The sequence below is a fragment of the Atractosteus spatula genome, chromosome 5 (genome assembly GCF_055471065.1).
Source record: "Atractosteus spatula isolate fAtrSpa1 chromosome 5, fAtrSpa1.hap1, whole genome shotgun sequence".
NCBI classification, from domain to species: Eukaryota; Metazoa; Chordata; class Actinopteri; order Semionotiformes; family Lepisosteidae; genus Atractosteus; species Atractosteus spatula.
Window position 1 is genome coordinate 9,188,116 of NC_142710.1, and position 17,688 is coordinate 9,205,803.

General features: G+C 42.3%; 1 protein-coding gene across 1 annotated transcript; it reads right to left on the minus strand.

Moving 5' to 3' along the window:
* Positions 1-9,555: 9,555 nt before the first annotated feature.
* LOC148834011 (mast cell tryptase-like) lies at positions 9,556-13,952 on the minus strand. Its single transcript, XM_088916279.1, has 5 exons — positions 13,656-13,952; positions 13,018-13,183; positions 12,123-12,379; positions 11,259-11,401; positions 9,556-9,939 (listed from the first exon to the last, which is right to left on the minus strand). The coding sequence occupies exons 1-5, from the start codon at positions 13,705-13,707 to the stop codon at positions 9,781-9,783; spliced, it is 777 nt and encodes a 258-aa protein (XP_088772405.1). The 5' UTR covers positions 13,708-13,952; the 3' UTR covers positions 9,556-9,780.
* Positions 13,953-17,688: the final 3,736 nt, after the last annotated feature.

Below are 17,688 nucleotides of genomic sequence, written 5' to 3' on the forward strand. Positions count from 1 at the left end.
GAGTTTCACTTCCTGGATCTGCACAGAGCAACAGGGCTGTGAGTGTTAGGGGGTGTGGTTGCTAGGGGTGTGATTAAGGATATTAGAGGCATTAGTTAGAAAGAGTTGTGATTTCTTGGTGGTTGTTGTTTAAAAGAAGGAGGTGCCGTTGTAGGGGAGGTGACTTATGTTGTCATTTTGGACTCAGGCTGACAGAGAGAAGTTTTTTTTAAATATTTTTTAGGACATCAGTAGCTGCTCATGTACTGAGATTAATGTCAAGTTAATCCAGTGGTTTGTGTTCCCAGTAATCAAACCAATAAAATACTAACTCACTCACACACCATGAGAAGATCAGAGCATGATGGTGACAAACAAGAGGAGGCCAGCTGGCCCATCCAGCTGTTTTAACAAACCCCTGATCTCTCTGTGAGATTGACAACACCCTGCGTATCTGATTATTATTAGAAACTGATTAATCTGACTATCTCATCTCATGTTACTCTAATGTGTTGTGGAACCTGTTTCATACTCTCACCACTGTTTGTGTAAAGTAGTACTCCTGTGCTGTGATAGAAACCCACTTTCTTGTCAACACCTCTGAGAAGTTAATCAGTCTGGATACAGTAAGTCCCTCCTGAACCTCCTACAGCTGAGATTCACTGGTGTTCAGTGTGACGTTTTCAGAGGTTGTCTGGTCACAACCAACCGGGATCTCAAGCCTGTACTCCTGAGAAAAGCCGGGATTTTGTCCTCAGGTCTTTAACACCAAAGGCATCCAAAGACACAAGCAAACTCCTTCTTTTAGGAAGAAAAATAGAAGCAAATGGAACCCTTAATACAAACACCAAACTGCAGAATTACTCACTTTGTCCAAGACAAGCCATCACAAAAACCAGACTTTCAAATCGCTCTCAGACAAAAGACCCCTAACTCCAGATTCAGGCACTCAGAACACACAGTATTTCTTTCTAATACAGTAAAGGTCGTGCGGTGTGTTGCGTATGCAGTTCGCTTGCCATAGATGATCAATAAGTGGCACTTGTGGTGCATTAGATGTTAGTGAAACCTGAATCTCTACTGTACATGTTTAAATCCACTTCATATGGAATATTAATGTGGAATTGTACAACTAAAGGGAAATTCTGGTGGATGGACATAAAAAAGTATAACATAATACTGTGTATACCTAATGTAATGCAAATTTCGGCAACAAGTAATCAGGAAACAATTTAACTTTACATTTTTATTATAAAAATGTATTTCACACATACTGTACTGTAGTAGCTTTAAAGCCATACAGTCTCATACATAATACTGTATATACCTCCTGTACATACAGTAGATGGTAGCAGTAGCTAAATATAAACAATTAAAATTATACACAGAATTCCACCATAAAGTTTATATACTTCATAAAAAGCTATAAAGTTTTTTTTTTATTTTCAAAGGATATGTAATAAAAACACTTGTCATTATTGTTGTAAAAAAAGGTGCAATGTTGATTTAGTACCACATGATAAGGAACATTATTCCACCTGGGCGGAGCGATGGCTCTGTGTCTCAGGATCTGCCCCTGTGACTGGAAGGTTGCTGGTTCAAATTCTGTGGCTGGCAGAGGAATCCTACTCTATTGGGCCCCTGAGCAAGGCCCTTAACACCAACTACAGCAGGGGTGCTGTACAATGGCTGACCCTGCTCTCCAACCCCAAGCTTCTCTCTCCCTGTCTATATGTCTCATGGAGAGCAAGCTGGAGTATGCAAAAGGACAAATTCCTAATACAAGAAATTGTATATGGCTAATAAAGTGATCTTATCTTATAAGCTAAACAGCTGAGCAGTTTGAGATGTGTGCGAGCTGTGTGCAGTTCTCTGGTTCAGGTGCTGGAGAGGTTTACGGGGAGAACGTGACCAGAGCAGGAGAGAACGTGGAGTAGTACAGGTGGCTGTTCGATAATAAACTGCAAATATATATCAATATCTCCATCCAGTTCCCATCCATACCTGCAGAGTGTTTAACCTCCATCGCACAAACCCTGCAGTTACATTAGTATGGAATTGTGCCTCTAAAAAAACTGGTAGATAAAAATATCATTTGTGGATATTTTGGAAACATTTTGACATTTTTTTATTGTCCTTAGAGTGGTAATGGACATTGAAATGATGATAGACATTAATGTAGAACCTTACACACAAGTGGCAGTTTAGCACAGCAGTTAAGACTAACTGAGGAATGTTCTGAGGAAAATAGTTCAGATCCTTGTCAGAGCAATCCTTTTGGCTGTAATTTTTGCATTGTCTATATTTTGTCTTAATTCAAATTTCAGCAATGAAAAATCAGCAATTAACTTTAAATCATGATTATGAAAAATATTTCACACATACTGTACTGTAGTGTCTTTAAAACCAGTATCATGCTGTATTACAGTTATATATATAACTTACATACAATCACACTGATGTTCATTGCTGTGTGCGCTAACTTTGCTGTATATCTGTGTATCTGACTTCATGGGATTGGCGTGTGGAACAGCTGGAGATGAGACCCAGCTGGGGGGTTTGTTTGATTAAACTATGAATGAGTCCCAAGTTTTGAAATTATAAAAAAAATAAACCTTTTTTGTTGAGTTTGCTTGAGAGACAAAGGGTATCTTTTGAGAAGTTGTGTACTGCTTGCAAATTAGCTGATTTGACTGAGTTAATTTTGCTTAAAGAATTTAAAATATAATCTAATGTAGCTTTCATTTTCACAGCTTTCACGCAGATTCTAAGCTAATCATGATGAATGAAAATCACCCTCTTTTCATGCATAATAAGTTGTTTATCTAAACCTATTTTCTATAGTCATACAATGTCTGTTTTAGGCAGGGACATGTTATTGTTTCTTATTTTTGATGTTCTTTAAAGTACAGTATAATGTTAACTTTTTATGTTTTGTAAAAACATAAACAGGAAGTAAATAGGCTACACAACAAGACACACCAGAAAGTCATGAATAATCACAGGAAACTAGGAACAGGAGAAAAGTAGAGCGCCCTCTAGGTGTACTGGGTGTGACAAGTATAATGCGTGCTGTGGTGATAAAAGGTATTGTAACGCTTACGGCCGACAGGTACTGTGTAAGAGCCGGCGTACCAGAGCAGGTGACGTCACCGCCCTTCCCTGTGATAGCAGGACCACAGCTACTGGGCTGTGGAGAGATCTCTCTTTAGCTCACGGGGCTAGGTCGCTGCAGAGAGACGCGGAAGTCCCGGGTTCGAGCCCCGGACAGTGTGGGGCCGACCTGATGCGGCAAGGGCGCCCGCCGGAGCCCCCGTTGCGTTACATTGGTGTCAGAAGCGGGGTGGGATAGCCCTTCGCCGGGGACGGCGATTTAAGCGGGGGAGAGTGTAACGCTTATGGCCGACAGGTACTGTGTAAGAGCCGGCATACCAGAGCAGGTGACGGCACCGCCCTTCCCTGTGATAGCAGGACCACAGCTACTGGGCTGTGGAGAGATCTCTCTTTAGCTCACGGGGCTGGGTCGCTGCAGAGAGACGCGGAAGTCCCGGGTTCGAGCCCCGGACGGTGTGGGGCCAACCTGATGCGGCAAGGGCGCCCGCCTGAGCCCCCGTTGCGTTACAGTATTTAGCACAAAACGTGTAGTGGCTTTAAAACCATACAGTATCATGCTGTATTACAGTTATATACAGATGCAGCCATTCAAAATGCACGGTACAAACCCAAACCGGACGCAACTACCCACAAGCCACCGCAGTCTACCGCGGTAAGTGATTGGCTGGCCAAAATGACCGACAAGGGCACTCGTGGTGCATTGGTCAGTAGTGAAAAGATTTAATCATTTAATCTCTTTACTGTGCACGTTTTAATCCGCTTAGTATTGAATATGTATATGGAATTTTACCACTAAAGGAAAATTTTAGTAGCTGAGCATAAAAAGAAGAGAAGCATAACGCATCTGAAGGTCATAAACGATATTAATTTAGGAACATAATCATTACTGTATGTACGTAAACTGTACTGTGTATGGCTGGTCTTGATAGTTTAAAGAAAAAATACACACCAGTCTTCCATTTCTCCCTAAACATTTTAAGCATCAAAGTTTTATGAAATGGTCCCCAAATATGCGATTGCTGTATAGAATGAATTTTAATTAAAAAAATTATAAAGGAATAAATGATTTTTTTCTTTCTTTTGCACGTTTATTTGAACATTTCCATCGATTGTACAAGCACTTAGAAACTGTCCAATCCCTAGTTCGTCTGCATTTTCTTTCTGTGTCTTCTAGGATATAATGCCGGCGATTTGTGTTAAAATTGGGTTTCCAATAACGCCGCAGCAAACTCTTGTTTTTATGTCCACTATAACGGACAATCTCCCTTGCTTTTAACTGAGCGTTTCATAATTTCCTATAATGAAAATGTGACAGAATTCTGGGGTGTCCCTATACCAGAGATTACGGTAGGCTTCAGAATGGTGATTGGCTGACACCATCTGACACCCCTCTGATTGGAGAAAAAAAAGCTTGCTGATCTGTTCTACATAGCAGGAAGACAACAGCATATGCTGATTCTATTCGAAACGTGTATTTTAAAAGTTTAATTAGGAAGTAAAAACCTTACAGCATACACAGATTTCTAAACTGATCAGGAGGAAGAAAAATCACCCGTGTTTCGCGCATAAAAAGTGGTTATTAACTATCGAAACCTGTTTTATTTATTTTATTTTTATTTAGATTAAGAGTTCCCGTCACCCCCATTTCCATTTAAATCGCAAACCCGTGTTTAATTAAATATTTTTATTGATTCACAATCTGGCAATGCAACGTAAATCTTTATCTTTGTCTTCTGCATGTTCACCTCTCTGTTCAGCAATTAATAATAAACTTTATTTTCGTCGTCTCTGCTTTAAAGGTAATATTGTATTTCATTGCACTTTGACAGATCGTCTTATAATCACTTGTTGTTAGAATATCCCCCAAGAGGTATCCAGGTAACAGTGAAACGGGCGTACAGTCTGGGGAGATCGCCCGTTTTCCATGTAAATAGTTCCCTGGTTCCACACCCCTTGGTGTCTCTCTGTCTCTCTCTCTCTCAGGCCCGCACTCTTGGCAGGCTTGTCTTGTGTCTCTCTCTTGTCTGGGCAAGCAGTGACCTCGCCGCTGGAGAGCAGAATAGAATTTATTAGCACAATTTATTACAGTGCTAAATTTAATTTTATTGATTACTAATAGTTTATGCTAACACCTATCTTTCTTAACGCGAAAAGTACTACTGTAAGTTAGTACTGTAAGTACTTACTATACTGTACTTAAGTACTAGTGTAAGTAGTACTACTGTAAGCAAAAAAAAAAGGGGGTTTTGGAGGGGGGGGGGATATTCTGAAAACAAGTGATTATAAGACGATCTGTCAAAATGCAATGAAATAAAATAAGCTGGACAGTATGCTTCTCAAAGTGCTTTACAGGATAACCACAATGACAACAACAGTGGCTGGGGGCTGAAAATACCTGTGAAACCGGTTTGTTTACAAACAATGTAGACACAGAGACTCAGACAGTAGCAATATCAATTAACAATAGCAAAATAGCAATATTATGGACACTCAATTGACTTTTTTTTAAAAAAAAACTTTTTTTTTGACAGCTGTTTTTTGTTGACAGCTTGACACAAGTTTATCAGTGAAAAGACCATGGGCATTTTTCCTCCCCCCTACATTCTCAAAGTAGAATAGAATTTATTATTAGCACAATTTATTACAGTGCTAAATGTAATATTATTGATTACTAATATTTTATGCTAACACCTAACTTTCTTAACACGAGAAGTACTACTATAAATAAGTACTGTAAGTACTTACTGTACTGTACTTAAGTACTACTGTAAGCAAAAAAAAGGGGTTTTGGAGGGGGGGAGGTGTCTTTTGCTGGAAGACTCATCCACTTCTACTTTGAAAATACCTGTGAAACCGGTTTAATTCGTCACAGCCAGAACTCCCGTAGAGAGTGATGAAAACCGCACAACGCCAGGTGAATGCATATTAATATGTTGGGCTTTTGGGCTCAGGTGGATTTGCGCCCTACAGTTACCGGTACCGCTTTGTACTGTACATACAGTACGAGCATGTGTTATTTTGAAATATAAAATATGTCAATATTCTGTAGTGTCCATAATATTTGCTATTTTAGTATTTCAAAGAAGTGTTTTTGTTAAAAGAAAACTCATAGCGATTGCTGGATTTGAACACCCACCCTCACGCTTATACTGTAAATCGGTCACTTAACCTGTCATGCCACCAAGGCAAGTCATGTGACATGTACTGCAACAGCAATACAGATACAGATTAATATGGTCAGAAGGTCAACCACATGTAAGACTTTGATGCTTAAAATGTTTAGGGAGAAATGGAATATCGGTGTGTATTTTTTCTTTAAAATACCAATACCAGCAACATACAGTTTACATAATATGTTTATGTTCCTATATTAATATCGTTTATGACCTTAATGACCTTCGTTATGCTCCTCTGCGTTTTATGCTTAGCTACTAAAATATCCCTTTAGTGGTAAAATTCCATATAAATATTCAATACTAAGCGGATTAAAATGACAATGAGATCAATGACAATGTATGTATAGAAAAAGGTGAGTGTGAATCTGGTATATCGTCCATCTGTAAAAGGAGACAGGAAACCCTGCTATACTGTAGTTCAGAGTCATTTGTTTTCTCCGGTTTTCATAACCTTCGCTTATTAAAATGCCTATTTTTGAGACCACGATTTTTCAGATGTCAATAACTTTGCGAAAATGACACAGAGCCTTCAAACCACACGTGTTTAAGAGATCGCGATTTGTGAAAATTGTCGCAGCTTTTATTTAAACAATACCCAGTACCTGACTGCATATTTAGAAACCTGAGTTTGAATAAAGCGGATCCCAGGTGAGAACACATGATGCTACATTTTTATGCATCAAGTTGAAGCCTTCTGAGGTCTCTCAAAAAAACATAAAAATATAACATGATTGTAAATGTAGCCTCTATGACTAAAGTGTGAAGAGAAATGGCTTAAGCTATAAGCCGAACAGAGCCAAACAGGTTTGGTGCCTTTTCTCTGCTTTAAAGGTACCGTCCTTGCAGAAGACTTTTCACGTCGAACGTTTGCCCACCAGCACGCAGACAAACTGAATAACAATACAGGATGTACTGGCAAGAATAGCGATTACAAACGTTTAAAACCGTACGTGTAAGATCACAGTAATCCACTGCTATGATATAACTAACACTCTATGGGCACCACACTGCGACTTCACGGGGGCAGTGTCACGTATCTAAATCACGGCTGGATACAATTTTATCTTCCCTCCTGAAACCGAAAATTCAGACATAACAACAAAATCCAGACATATCAACATTACTTAATTTACTAAAATTATCCATCTCAGTATTCTCACTGTGCGTCCCGGTGCTCAGTCAATTTCCACACCTCATTATAATAAAAAAGAAGAGCAAGGTGACTTTCTGCTCAAGTACATAAAAAATAAAGCTACATAACAGACAGATGTTTAATTCTTCAAACAAAATGAGCTGTTTGTCAAAATCAGCTACTTTGCAATCAGTACACAACTTCTCTAAAGGTACCTATTGTCTCTCGTGCACAAAGATTTATTTTCGATCATTCCGAAAGTTGGACGACACGCTCCCCGCGGGTCTCGCCTCCCGCTGTTCCGCTCCCGCCAATCACAGGAAGTCAGACACACAGATATACTGAGACAGTAGCGCACACGGCAGTGTGATGTATACTGTACAAATATACTGTACTGTACAACTTGTGTCCTCTGGCTCATGTTGGATTGACTTTGTCAGTGTCTTTGAGGATTTAGGATATGTCGAACTGTGATCCCTCATAGTCTTCTATCTCCACAGTTTTCACAGTTTAAGACTAAAGAGAAACTGGACCATTAGACTCGTGGGGCGATGTGCATACTAAATAATACCTGACACGCAAAGCAACTGCTGGAAATCAAGTGTTGTCTGTAGTTTTCACTGCAGTCCGGCTCTGGGCTGAATTTAAATCACCAGATGCACAGATTTTTACCAAGTGTTAATGCGATTCCTTTCAAATAAGTGTGCTTGTTTCACATATCTAAATGCAAAGGAAACAAGATTACCACATCTTAAAACTCTTAAAGAGCTGCACAGTTATTGTTTACACTATAATCAAATCTCTAGATTGTCCTGTAAAGACTGTAAAAAGACAGGGCTTGGGCACAGCGACACCTAGTGGTCCAGGGCCGCAGCACCACAAGAGCCCAGTCTCACGTTCCATGTGATGCTTTTATTGCAATAAAAACTCTCTCTCTTTCGTAGCGTTAATCCCACATCAGCAGGGTCCGCTTGTCGGCACACCAGTCTCCATTTGGTGGTTTGAACCAAATCTTTGAGCTGACGTTGCCATTAACTGCGACCGAGAATACTCCAACCAGCGCGTCGCTCCGCCTGTCATCACAGTGGCGGGGAGGAGAACAAAGTAATGTAGCCAATTCATAGAGGGGGATTATTAGGTGGCATGGGAAATTTGGCCAAGTAGGGGTGACACCCCTACTCTTTTCGAGAAACACCCTGGGATTTCTAATGACCACAGAGAGTCAGGACCTCGATTTTACGTCTCATCCGAAGGACGGCGCTTATTTACAGGATAGTGTCCCCGTCACTATACTGGGGCATTAGGACCTGCAATAAAAACTATGAATCACAAATTAAAAATATACAAGCAACTTTAATTTAATTTTTTTTTACCTACAGTACAATATTAAACTACATCATAAAAGAAAAAAAAAACGTGTTACTTGTTTCATCCATCATTTTCCAATCCGCTTTATCCAGTCCAGGGCTGTGGGTGCAGCCAAGCCTGTTTCAGCAAGAAAGGGCCCCAGGCAGGGCACCCCCTGGGCAGGACACCAGTCCAGCTCAAGACAGAGGGACACACAGGCCCAACAACAGCTCTGGCAGCAGCAACACTGACCACTGCACCACTGCACTGCCCTGAACTCGGTTTAATAGTTTGGAAATTCAGAGAAAGCTTAACCATTTTACACATTCTGTTGGACTACCTAAACAATTGTAGCTTCTTACTGCACTTTAACAAAAAAGCCCCCAGCAGTGATCAGTGCTGCAATACTGTAAATGGCCACAATATTTGACGTGATCGGTCAGGGACAAATTTAACTCTAATTCTGCATTTTGAAGAGTTTAAGTCATGTCCACATCAGATTTTCCAGTGACTCACAAAACAGATGTAGAGTCGTGGGCCAAATCTGTATTATAATCTAAAATTCCAGCAGTATAATCTTGATGATATAGAAGTTTATTTTCAAATGTCATTTAAAAACCCCTTCAGAGTCTCTTCTGCATTTCTGAACCTCATGGTAGCCAGTTAAAAGACTGAAATAAACTAGAGATCAATAATTACTGCAGACCAGGAGTTTGAATGCTTGGAGCTTTATTGAGTCACAATACAAGTGATCTTTCACAGCAGGCAGAGCAGAGCCAAGAGTCTCACCAGGGAGAGAGGTCAGAAGATACACTGAAAGGAGAAAACACAGAATCTCCAGGTAATAAACACCAACAACAGGACAGGAGACACAGTGAGAGGGAGAGAGGAGAGACAAGATTAATCCCTCAGTAATAAACACACACAATAGTAGAGAGAGGAGCTGATGAATTGCTGGCATAAGCAACAATCAGATCTGGAAGCTCCAGGTCTGAGTCAGGAGAGGGAGCTGCTGGGTTTCTGAGGTCAGACTCAGACCCCAGACTCTGTCTGTATCCAGTCCCTGAAGCTGGTGACGCGGGTGTAGACGCCAGGAGAGTTGGGTTCAGCACAACCTCTTCCAAAGCTCACAATCCCAGCCTGGACCCAATCATCCTCCTTCTTGAAGACCAGAGGACCTCCAGAGTCTCCCTGCAGAGAGAGATAATCTTTGTGTAACAACGGTTAAGGTGTTTATAACTTAATGAGTTTATGAGTTGGGCTTCAAGTCTGCAAATCAGATGTTTTATATTTCAAACTCTTACACAGCTCAAACACTAGAAAGAAATATAAAAAATAAAAGCAGAAAGAAACAATGAACACTTTTAATATTCTGTCTTCAAAAAGTCATGTTTTTTCAGAAACGAGCACCTTGAAAGGCTCAGTTTTTCCCCAGTGCTTCTGCAATGCATCTACTACTTTAGACGAAACTGTGAAACTGATCAAAGACAAAAATAAATCTGCATGAAGATTTGTATATAGTCAGGTCCTGGTATGGTTCTCTTTCACAATAAAATGATCAAATTATAAAAATAAGACTAAAAGGTCAATTAGTTCTATTATTATTGTTGAGCTCCAGGCAGTTCTGGAGGACTGTTTTGTGGTTTTTAGTCTGTAAAAACAGACTGACTAGCTTGCAGGAAGCCAGCTGATTACAGGCAGAGATAAACTGATAACAGTCAGAGTGTTTGTCTGCTTACTCACCACAGCCAGGCAATAACCAGAGCAGCTGTAAACCTCTGCCTGGGCTGACTTCCCTGACTAACAGACCAGCCAGACTCGCAGCAGGATAGTGTGAGTCTGACTCCCCGCTTGTTTCCTGGAAAAGCATTTTTCCAGGTAACATGATGGAAAATGAAGAAATGATGGCTATAAATTCAGATTTGCTGTATTTTGAAAAGGTTTTGCTTTGGTGATGATGTCTTTTTCCCATGTTTTTGTTTCTTGATAGAGCTATGAAGGAGTCTTGGAACAGAACTGTGTATTTACAATCCTCAGAGTCATGACAAAGTCAACCCAGATGACTTCTTCAGAACACACAGTGCACAAACAAAATAAAGGGAAGAGAATTTAAAACCATGAAAAGGAGGCACTATGTTACACAAAGGGAGGTGGGAGTGTGGGACAAGCTGCCCAGCCATGCTGTTGTAGCCAAAACCTTGATTTCTTTCAAGAAATGATTAGACCCTTGGCACAGGTTCCACTCATTTACCAGACATGTTGAGTGTTACCCTAGGTCTCCTCCTGTTTGTGACCTGTCTTACATTCTTCTGTCTGTCTTACAGTTCTGATCATGATCTGTGTCTGGGGACTGTGTGAACAAGACAGCTGACTGCTGGAGACAGGAGGAAAGAGTGAGCTGATGTCCAGTTGGTGGGAATCCTTCCCTCCCTGTTTGTACTACTGAATATAGTCTTGTACCTGCTGAAAGGGTTAGAGAGCCTCATCAGCTCACAGCCAGTCTGACTCACCTGGCAGGCATCCTTCCCTCCCCAGTAGAACCCAGCACACATCATGTCTGGTCTAATGATGCCATCGTACATCTGATTACATTGCTGGTTGTCTACAATGGGGATCTGGACTTCCTGAAGAGTGTAAGGATATTTCAGGCTCACTGGAGATATAGAGAGATTGAAAGACAAGACACATTATTATGTACAGTCTCATGCTCATCAGGACACAAGGAAGCTTCATTCTCACTTGAACTGACACGATGTAACACCTGGATTCAGAGGACAGGAGTTCCAGTGACACAGATATCTGAACTGCTGGAAATCTGACATTTTTCACAATTTGAAAAGTTTATTCAAATTCAACACTTTCAAATACCAGCTTAGCTCTTACTTTGTTAGTGTAGCATTTAATTCTGTTTCATTCACTGGTTTAATTTCTCTGTATGTCTAACGTTTCACTGTAACTTGAAATGATATATCACAAAAGACACAATATAAAACTATTAAAACTGAGAAGTCTGATGCTGTTCTGTTTTCTACATCTTTTCACAGCTGAATCCAGTCCTGGGGCTGTTACCTGCCAGGTTTCTAAAAAAGAAATATTCAAAAGGAAATATATTTACAGTATATTGCTTATAGACACACCTGCCCCCTCTTTCTGTACTGAAAGCATTGTCTTTATTTCACAATATGTATAAACTGATAAATAACAGTAAAGTCAGATCAGTAATAACACAGACACAGATATTGTTCAGTAACAGACAGATATTTCCCCCAGTGAACTATAGTCTGTAACTCACTGTAAAGTCATTTTCCCTGTTTCTCTCCTCCCTCTATTCTACCCACAGAACCATGACTGAGACACAGAGGGCAGTCTCCTACCGTTTTCTCGAATATTCCCCCAGCCTGTAGCCCAGCACTGCAAGCCTGGACTGATGTTTTCAGAGCTTGAGGGCAGATTCACAGGACTGATCCTCTGACTGAAAGACACCTTGTCCTCCAGCTCCACCAGGCCGATGTCAAAGCCCTTTGTAAACTGAGTGTAGTTCTCATGTGTGATGATCCTTTTCGCAGAGCCCTGGTACTCTGGTGTCTTTACCAGCTGTAAAGCTCCCAGGGACACCTTCACCTCACTGGTACTAGAAAACATTGAATCATCAGAAATATTAGCACTAATAGTAACAGTATAATCAATATCAGAAGAAAGCTCTTCATACTAGTGTATCAGAAAACAGTAGATGTAAAAATAGGAAGGGTAGCGGTAAAGGTTACATCACTTTGAATAGAACTGGCAGTAGATACTACATGAGAACTATCACTAATCCAGTCAGCTGCACTAGCAACAGAAACAGTAGCAACAGTAGCACTGTTATAGTAATAGTAATATCTAGAGTTATTGCTACTGTTCTAAGTTAACGGACAGGCCCACTGTTTTCAGAGGGCTATAGGTCATGGAGGATTAGGAGTTAGACTTCAAGTAAAGCTTGAATATTAGTGTCAACAGAACTCAGATACAGAGATCAGGGCTCCAGGTGGGACACCTGCTGTGGTTTGTGTTAATAGAGCTCAGATACAGACATCAGGACTCCAGGTGGGACACCTGCTGTGGTTTGTGTTAATAGAGCTCAGATACAGATATCAGGACTCCAGGTGGGACACCTGCTGTGGTTTGTGTTAATAGAGCTCAGATACAGAGATCTGGACTTCAAGTGGAACACCTGCTATGGTTTGTGTTAACAGAGGTCAAGTGAAGTCAAATGAAGTTGTAAATGCTCACTTTTCTAAGCAGTGTGCAGCAGTCAGAATCCAGCGACTGCTGATCAGGGAGCCACCACACAAGCTATACACTCCATTTGTCCTGAGACGAGCCATCCAGGGCCACTCTCCATCCTGTGCATCCTGACCGCCCACTATAGAGCCCCTGGACAGAGGAGAGCTGGACACTGGAGAGACACAGAGGGGTTCATACAGAACAGTCTAGAGATCAGTCATCCAGGAGCACTGTCCCTCCTTCACACCCTGACTGACCACTACAGAGCTCCTGGACAGAGGAGAGCTGGACACTGGAGAGACACAGAGGGGTTCATACAGAACAGGCTTGAGATCAGTCATCCAGGAGCACTGTCCTTCCTTCACATCCTGACTGAAAACTAACCATGTCCAGGATCTTATATACTGTATATATTATCCTGCACATAGGAAAATATGAAATATTCATGGCTCAGTCTTAAAACAGTGAAGCTGCTGTGAAATAAAGAAACACTCAGTAATAAAAGCATGACTAGAGACACAGAGAGGAGATAACAGAAAATTCCTTAATAAGAATCTTAATGGGTCAGGAGACACAGTAGTGTTTGTGACATTCTCTCAGAGTTGTAAAAACCTTACAAAATATAATTATTCAAACTAGCTTACCTTGAAATAAGTTCAAGATCTGGAGCCCAAACAGTAACTGCAGGAATTTCATTTGTGCACTCCTGGTTTTATTTTGTTGCTCTATACCGAGTCTCAGTGTGTGATGGAGCCGGTCTCTGGGATGGTCAGTCCAGAGCTCTTCAGAAGTTGGTGTTGGTCAGTCCAGAGTCTCAGTGTGTGATGGAGCCGGTCTCTGGGATGGTCAGTCCAGAGCTCTTCAGAAGTTGTCTGTGGAATCAGCTCAGGTCTTATACAGACACTAAGTTTCCTGCTGACTCAAGATGAGATGAGAAGGGTCTAGAAAAGGACCATATATGTTATGAAGACTGATCTCTCCATCTCGGTGATCTCAGTTGCTATGAAGATAACAGTGTAGTTTTCATTCCTCTCAAACCCCAAAGCCACACAGTCTGTTTCTCAGAGGCAATCAAAGATATGATTTTGCAAAAGAAGAACCATGTTTATTATTTGTTTTTTTAAAAACATTCAATCTCTGAAGAACAGAGGAACTTGTCTCAGTTCTCTCTCCCCAGTATCACAGTTCTGCCATGAGCCTCAGGATCCCTGTCAGCCAGTGTGTGAGAAGATGAAAAGTGGAGCTTCACACTCACGGTCACTGTGGGAGAGAGAATAAAGCCTTTCTTTCATTTTTGACTTTGTGCTATACTGTGTCCTATAGTACTCTGTACCAGTTTTACAATCTGGGTCTGAGGACTCCTGTCTCTCCTGTTGTCACACACACACACACCTGAGGACTCTTGTCTCTCCTGTTGTCACACACACATCTGAGGACTCGTGTCTCTACTGTTGTCACACACGTACACCTGGGGACTCCTGTCTCTCCTGTTGTCACACAAACACACCTGGGGACTCCTGTCTCTCCTGTGAGCCACAAAGATGCATCCAGCGGGCCTGAACAACCCCTTCTCCATCCTAAAGCAAAACTCCCAGACACTGGGCGAGCTCACCAGCTCACCACGTTACTCGTTCACCACCCCTCAGCCAGTAGTGCCCATGCCAGCCCAGCCACCTCTCCTCTCCCTCTCCCAGCTTCACAAACATTTGATGGAGATCCTGTGACGTGTCAGGGCTTTTTGTCACAATGCTGGATGGCCTACCAACTATGTCCGGAGTGTTTTCCCACCAACAGGGGGAAGGTAGCTTACCTGGTCTCTTACCTCACTGGACAAGCCCTGGACTGGGCAGCCGACCTCGTCGCCCGGGACCTCCCTGTGACCGGCGATGTCAGCTATGCAGTCAGTTTCCTTCTCACCACCTGGCCGTCTCACAGCTCACTTCCCTCACTCAAGGAGCCCCTTCTTTTCAAGGAATACCCTTCGAATTCCGTTCCCTGGCCTCCCAAGTTTCCTGGAATCACGACACTCTTATCCAGCAGTTCTGCCACGGATTATCCAACGAGCTAAAGGATCAGGTCACACACCTGCCCCTTGATTTTCCTTCATCTCGCGTATCTTCAAACTGGATATTAGACTTCGGGAGCTCAAGTCCGAATATCAATCCCTCCCCGTCCACCTTTCCAGCCCTGTTCAGGCAGACAGGACCCCTCACTCTCTGTGTCGGCGCCACCCGCCTGGAGGTCATTCAATTCCTACTTCCAATCACCTTCGCATCCATTCGTTCTTGGTTACCCCTGGTTACAGAAGCACAAATCCTCGCATTTCCTGGCCTCAGAACGAACTCGCAGCCCTGATGAGACATTTCTCTGTGTGTCTCCCCAGTGACTGAAGTCTACAGTCTGCAGACTCCAGAGCCCGGGTCCAGAGCAGAGCTTTTACACTGTGAGTCTGTTTTCACAACAGCTCCCCCCTGAAATATACCTGGAGCTCAAACACACAGCAGGAACAGTGATACATAAACTGACACACACTCTGACACACACACTGATACACACTCTGACACACACATTGATTCACACTCTGATACATGCTGATACACATCTAGATTAAGAAAGTCAAGCTTGCAGACAGTCACTCTGTGTGGATCAGAGACACACTGTGTAAGAAACACACAGATGGACTCCAGTGGGAAAAAATACAGAAAATCCAGTGGGAGTCATTTTTTTAAGAAAATGCACTTTATTACAACAGTGTGTAATGCACAGTTCTTACAAAGAATATAATTCTTACATCACTATTCAACATTTTGCAATCATCAGCTTCAGTCCTGACCTGACTGTTCACTCACACACTGCTGGACCTGACTGATCTCAGTCACTGTCTGAGTGACTGATCACTGTCACTCCAGCACACAGCAGCTTCAGTCCTGACCTGACTGTTCACTCACACACTGCTGTACCTGACTGATCTCACTGTCACTCCAGCACACAGCAGCTTCAGTCCTGACCTGACTGCTCACTCACACACTGCTGTACCTGACTGATCTCACTGTCACTCCAGCACACAGCAGCTTCAGTCCTGACCTGACTGTTCACTCACACACTGCTGTACCTGACTGATCTCACTGTCACTCCAGCACACAGCAGCTTCAGTCCTGACCTGACTGTTCACTCACACACTGCTGTACCTGACTGATCTCACTGTCACTCCAGCACACAGCAGCTTCAGTCCTGACCAGACTGTTCACTCACACACTGCTGCACCTGACTGATCTCACTGTCACTCCAGCACACAGCAGCTTCAGTCCTGACCTGACTGTTCACTCACACACTGCTGTACCTGACTGATCTCACTGTCACTCCAGCACACAGCAGCTTCAGTCCTGACCTGACTGTTCACTCACACACTGCTGTACCTGACTGATCTCACTGTCACTCCAGCACACAGCAGCTACTACTTTGACTCTAGCTGTGCACTATAAAGAAAGGAACAGCACTTTATTTGACAATACAATGTGTGGAAATGTAACAGGGTTTCCCGTCTCCCTTTACAGATGGACAATAACATACCAGATTCACACTCACCTTTTTCTATACATACATTGTCATTGATCTCTGCAGTACTTAACACATCACACTGAATTAAACCTACAAGGTTCAGAAATATGTTTCTTGTCTTCTTCCACAGCTCGACAATAACACAGCAGATTTACACTCACCTGATTTTAAACAAACGGGATGTTTACAGTGTTAATTACAGTCCAGATTCAGAGCGAATTTTTACACACTGATATTTTACACAGAAGACTGACACAGCTTTGCCTTGTGAATCTCTTTCTCTCGTGGTTTTATTGAATGTGGCGCTATTACACAGGCAATGCAGTGGGATAGGGGGGTGCTGTTCACGAGCCAAGAGCATTTAAACACCCACACTGCTGCAGCTAAGTGTTTTACACACCGCGGTTTGTGCGGCAATAACCCAGAGAGCGATCTTGGGTAGCGCACACACAGCTCCTCATTACAGAGCTCCTGCAGCCTTTCTTCAGTGTCAGCCAGCACTCAGGGAAGAGACTTGTACAACCCTTTCGACAACGGTGAAACATACTCAAGGGCAGTAAAGTGTATGACATTACATGGACAGATCTGAATGAAATTTTTGGCTATCAAAAAAAGTAAATAATTAAATAGCCCATTTATTTTTTGCCAAACATTCTTGCGATCGATTGACTGGCAAGCACTCCGCGATCGACTGATTAGGCACCCTGGTTTATATAAATTAAACGTTAAAGGTTAAACAAAACACCAGGAATGCGTTTAACTTCACTTCTTACATGAACAGTTATGAAGCAGCTCAGCCATCTTCTAACTCGCCTGCTCTAGGGAGTGTCTCCCAATAACCACACTAACCAGCGCACAAGGGAGTGTGTTAAAACTACCTCACTGCCACCAAACAGATATAAAATCCAGGGTCGGTTTAGGGTTTTGGGCTTTCATATTTCACTGTCAGACAGTGTCTGTAGCTGTTCACAACACAGCTCTGCTTATAAACTACAACTACCATAAACACCCCGAGGCACTTCGTGATGTCTGTGTCACAGTCCCTATTCCTCCTGGCTGTGGTGACGTCAGCGGCTCCCTCCCCGTTCTGGCAGCTTCACAGGAGAGACTCACATGGGA

Bases quoted from the DNA above. Each gene is read 5' to 3' on its own strand.
- LOC148834011 (XM_088916279.1), bottom strand. From the start codon at position 13,707: ATGAAATTCCTGCAGTTACTGTTTGGGCTCCAGATCTTGAACTTATTT. The intron at 13,184-13,655 runs GTAAGCTAGTTT...GTGTCTCTCCAG, and splicing joins GATCTTGAACTTATTTCAAG to TGTCCAGCTCTCCTCTGTCC. The intron at 11,402-12,122 runs GTAGGAGACTGC...CTATATCTCCAG, and splicing joins GGGGAATATTCGAGAAAACG to TGAGCCTGAAATATCCTTAC.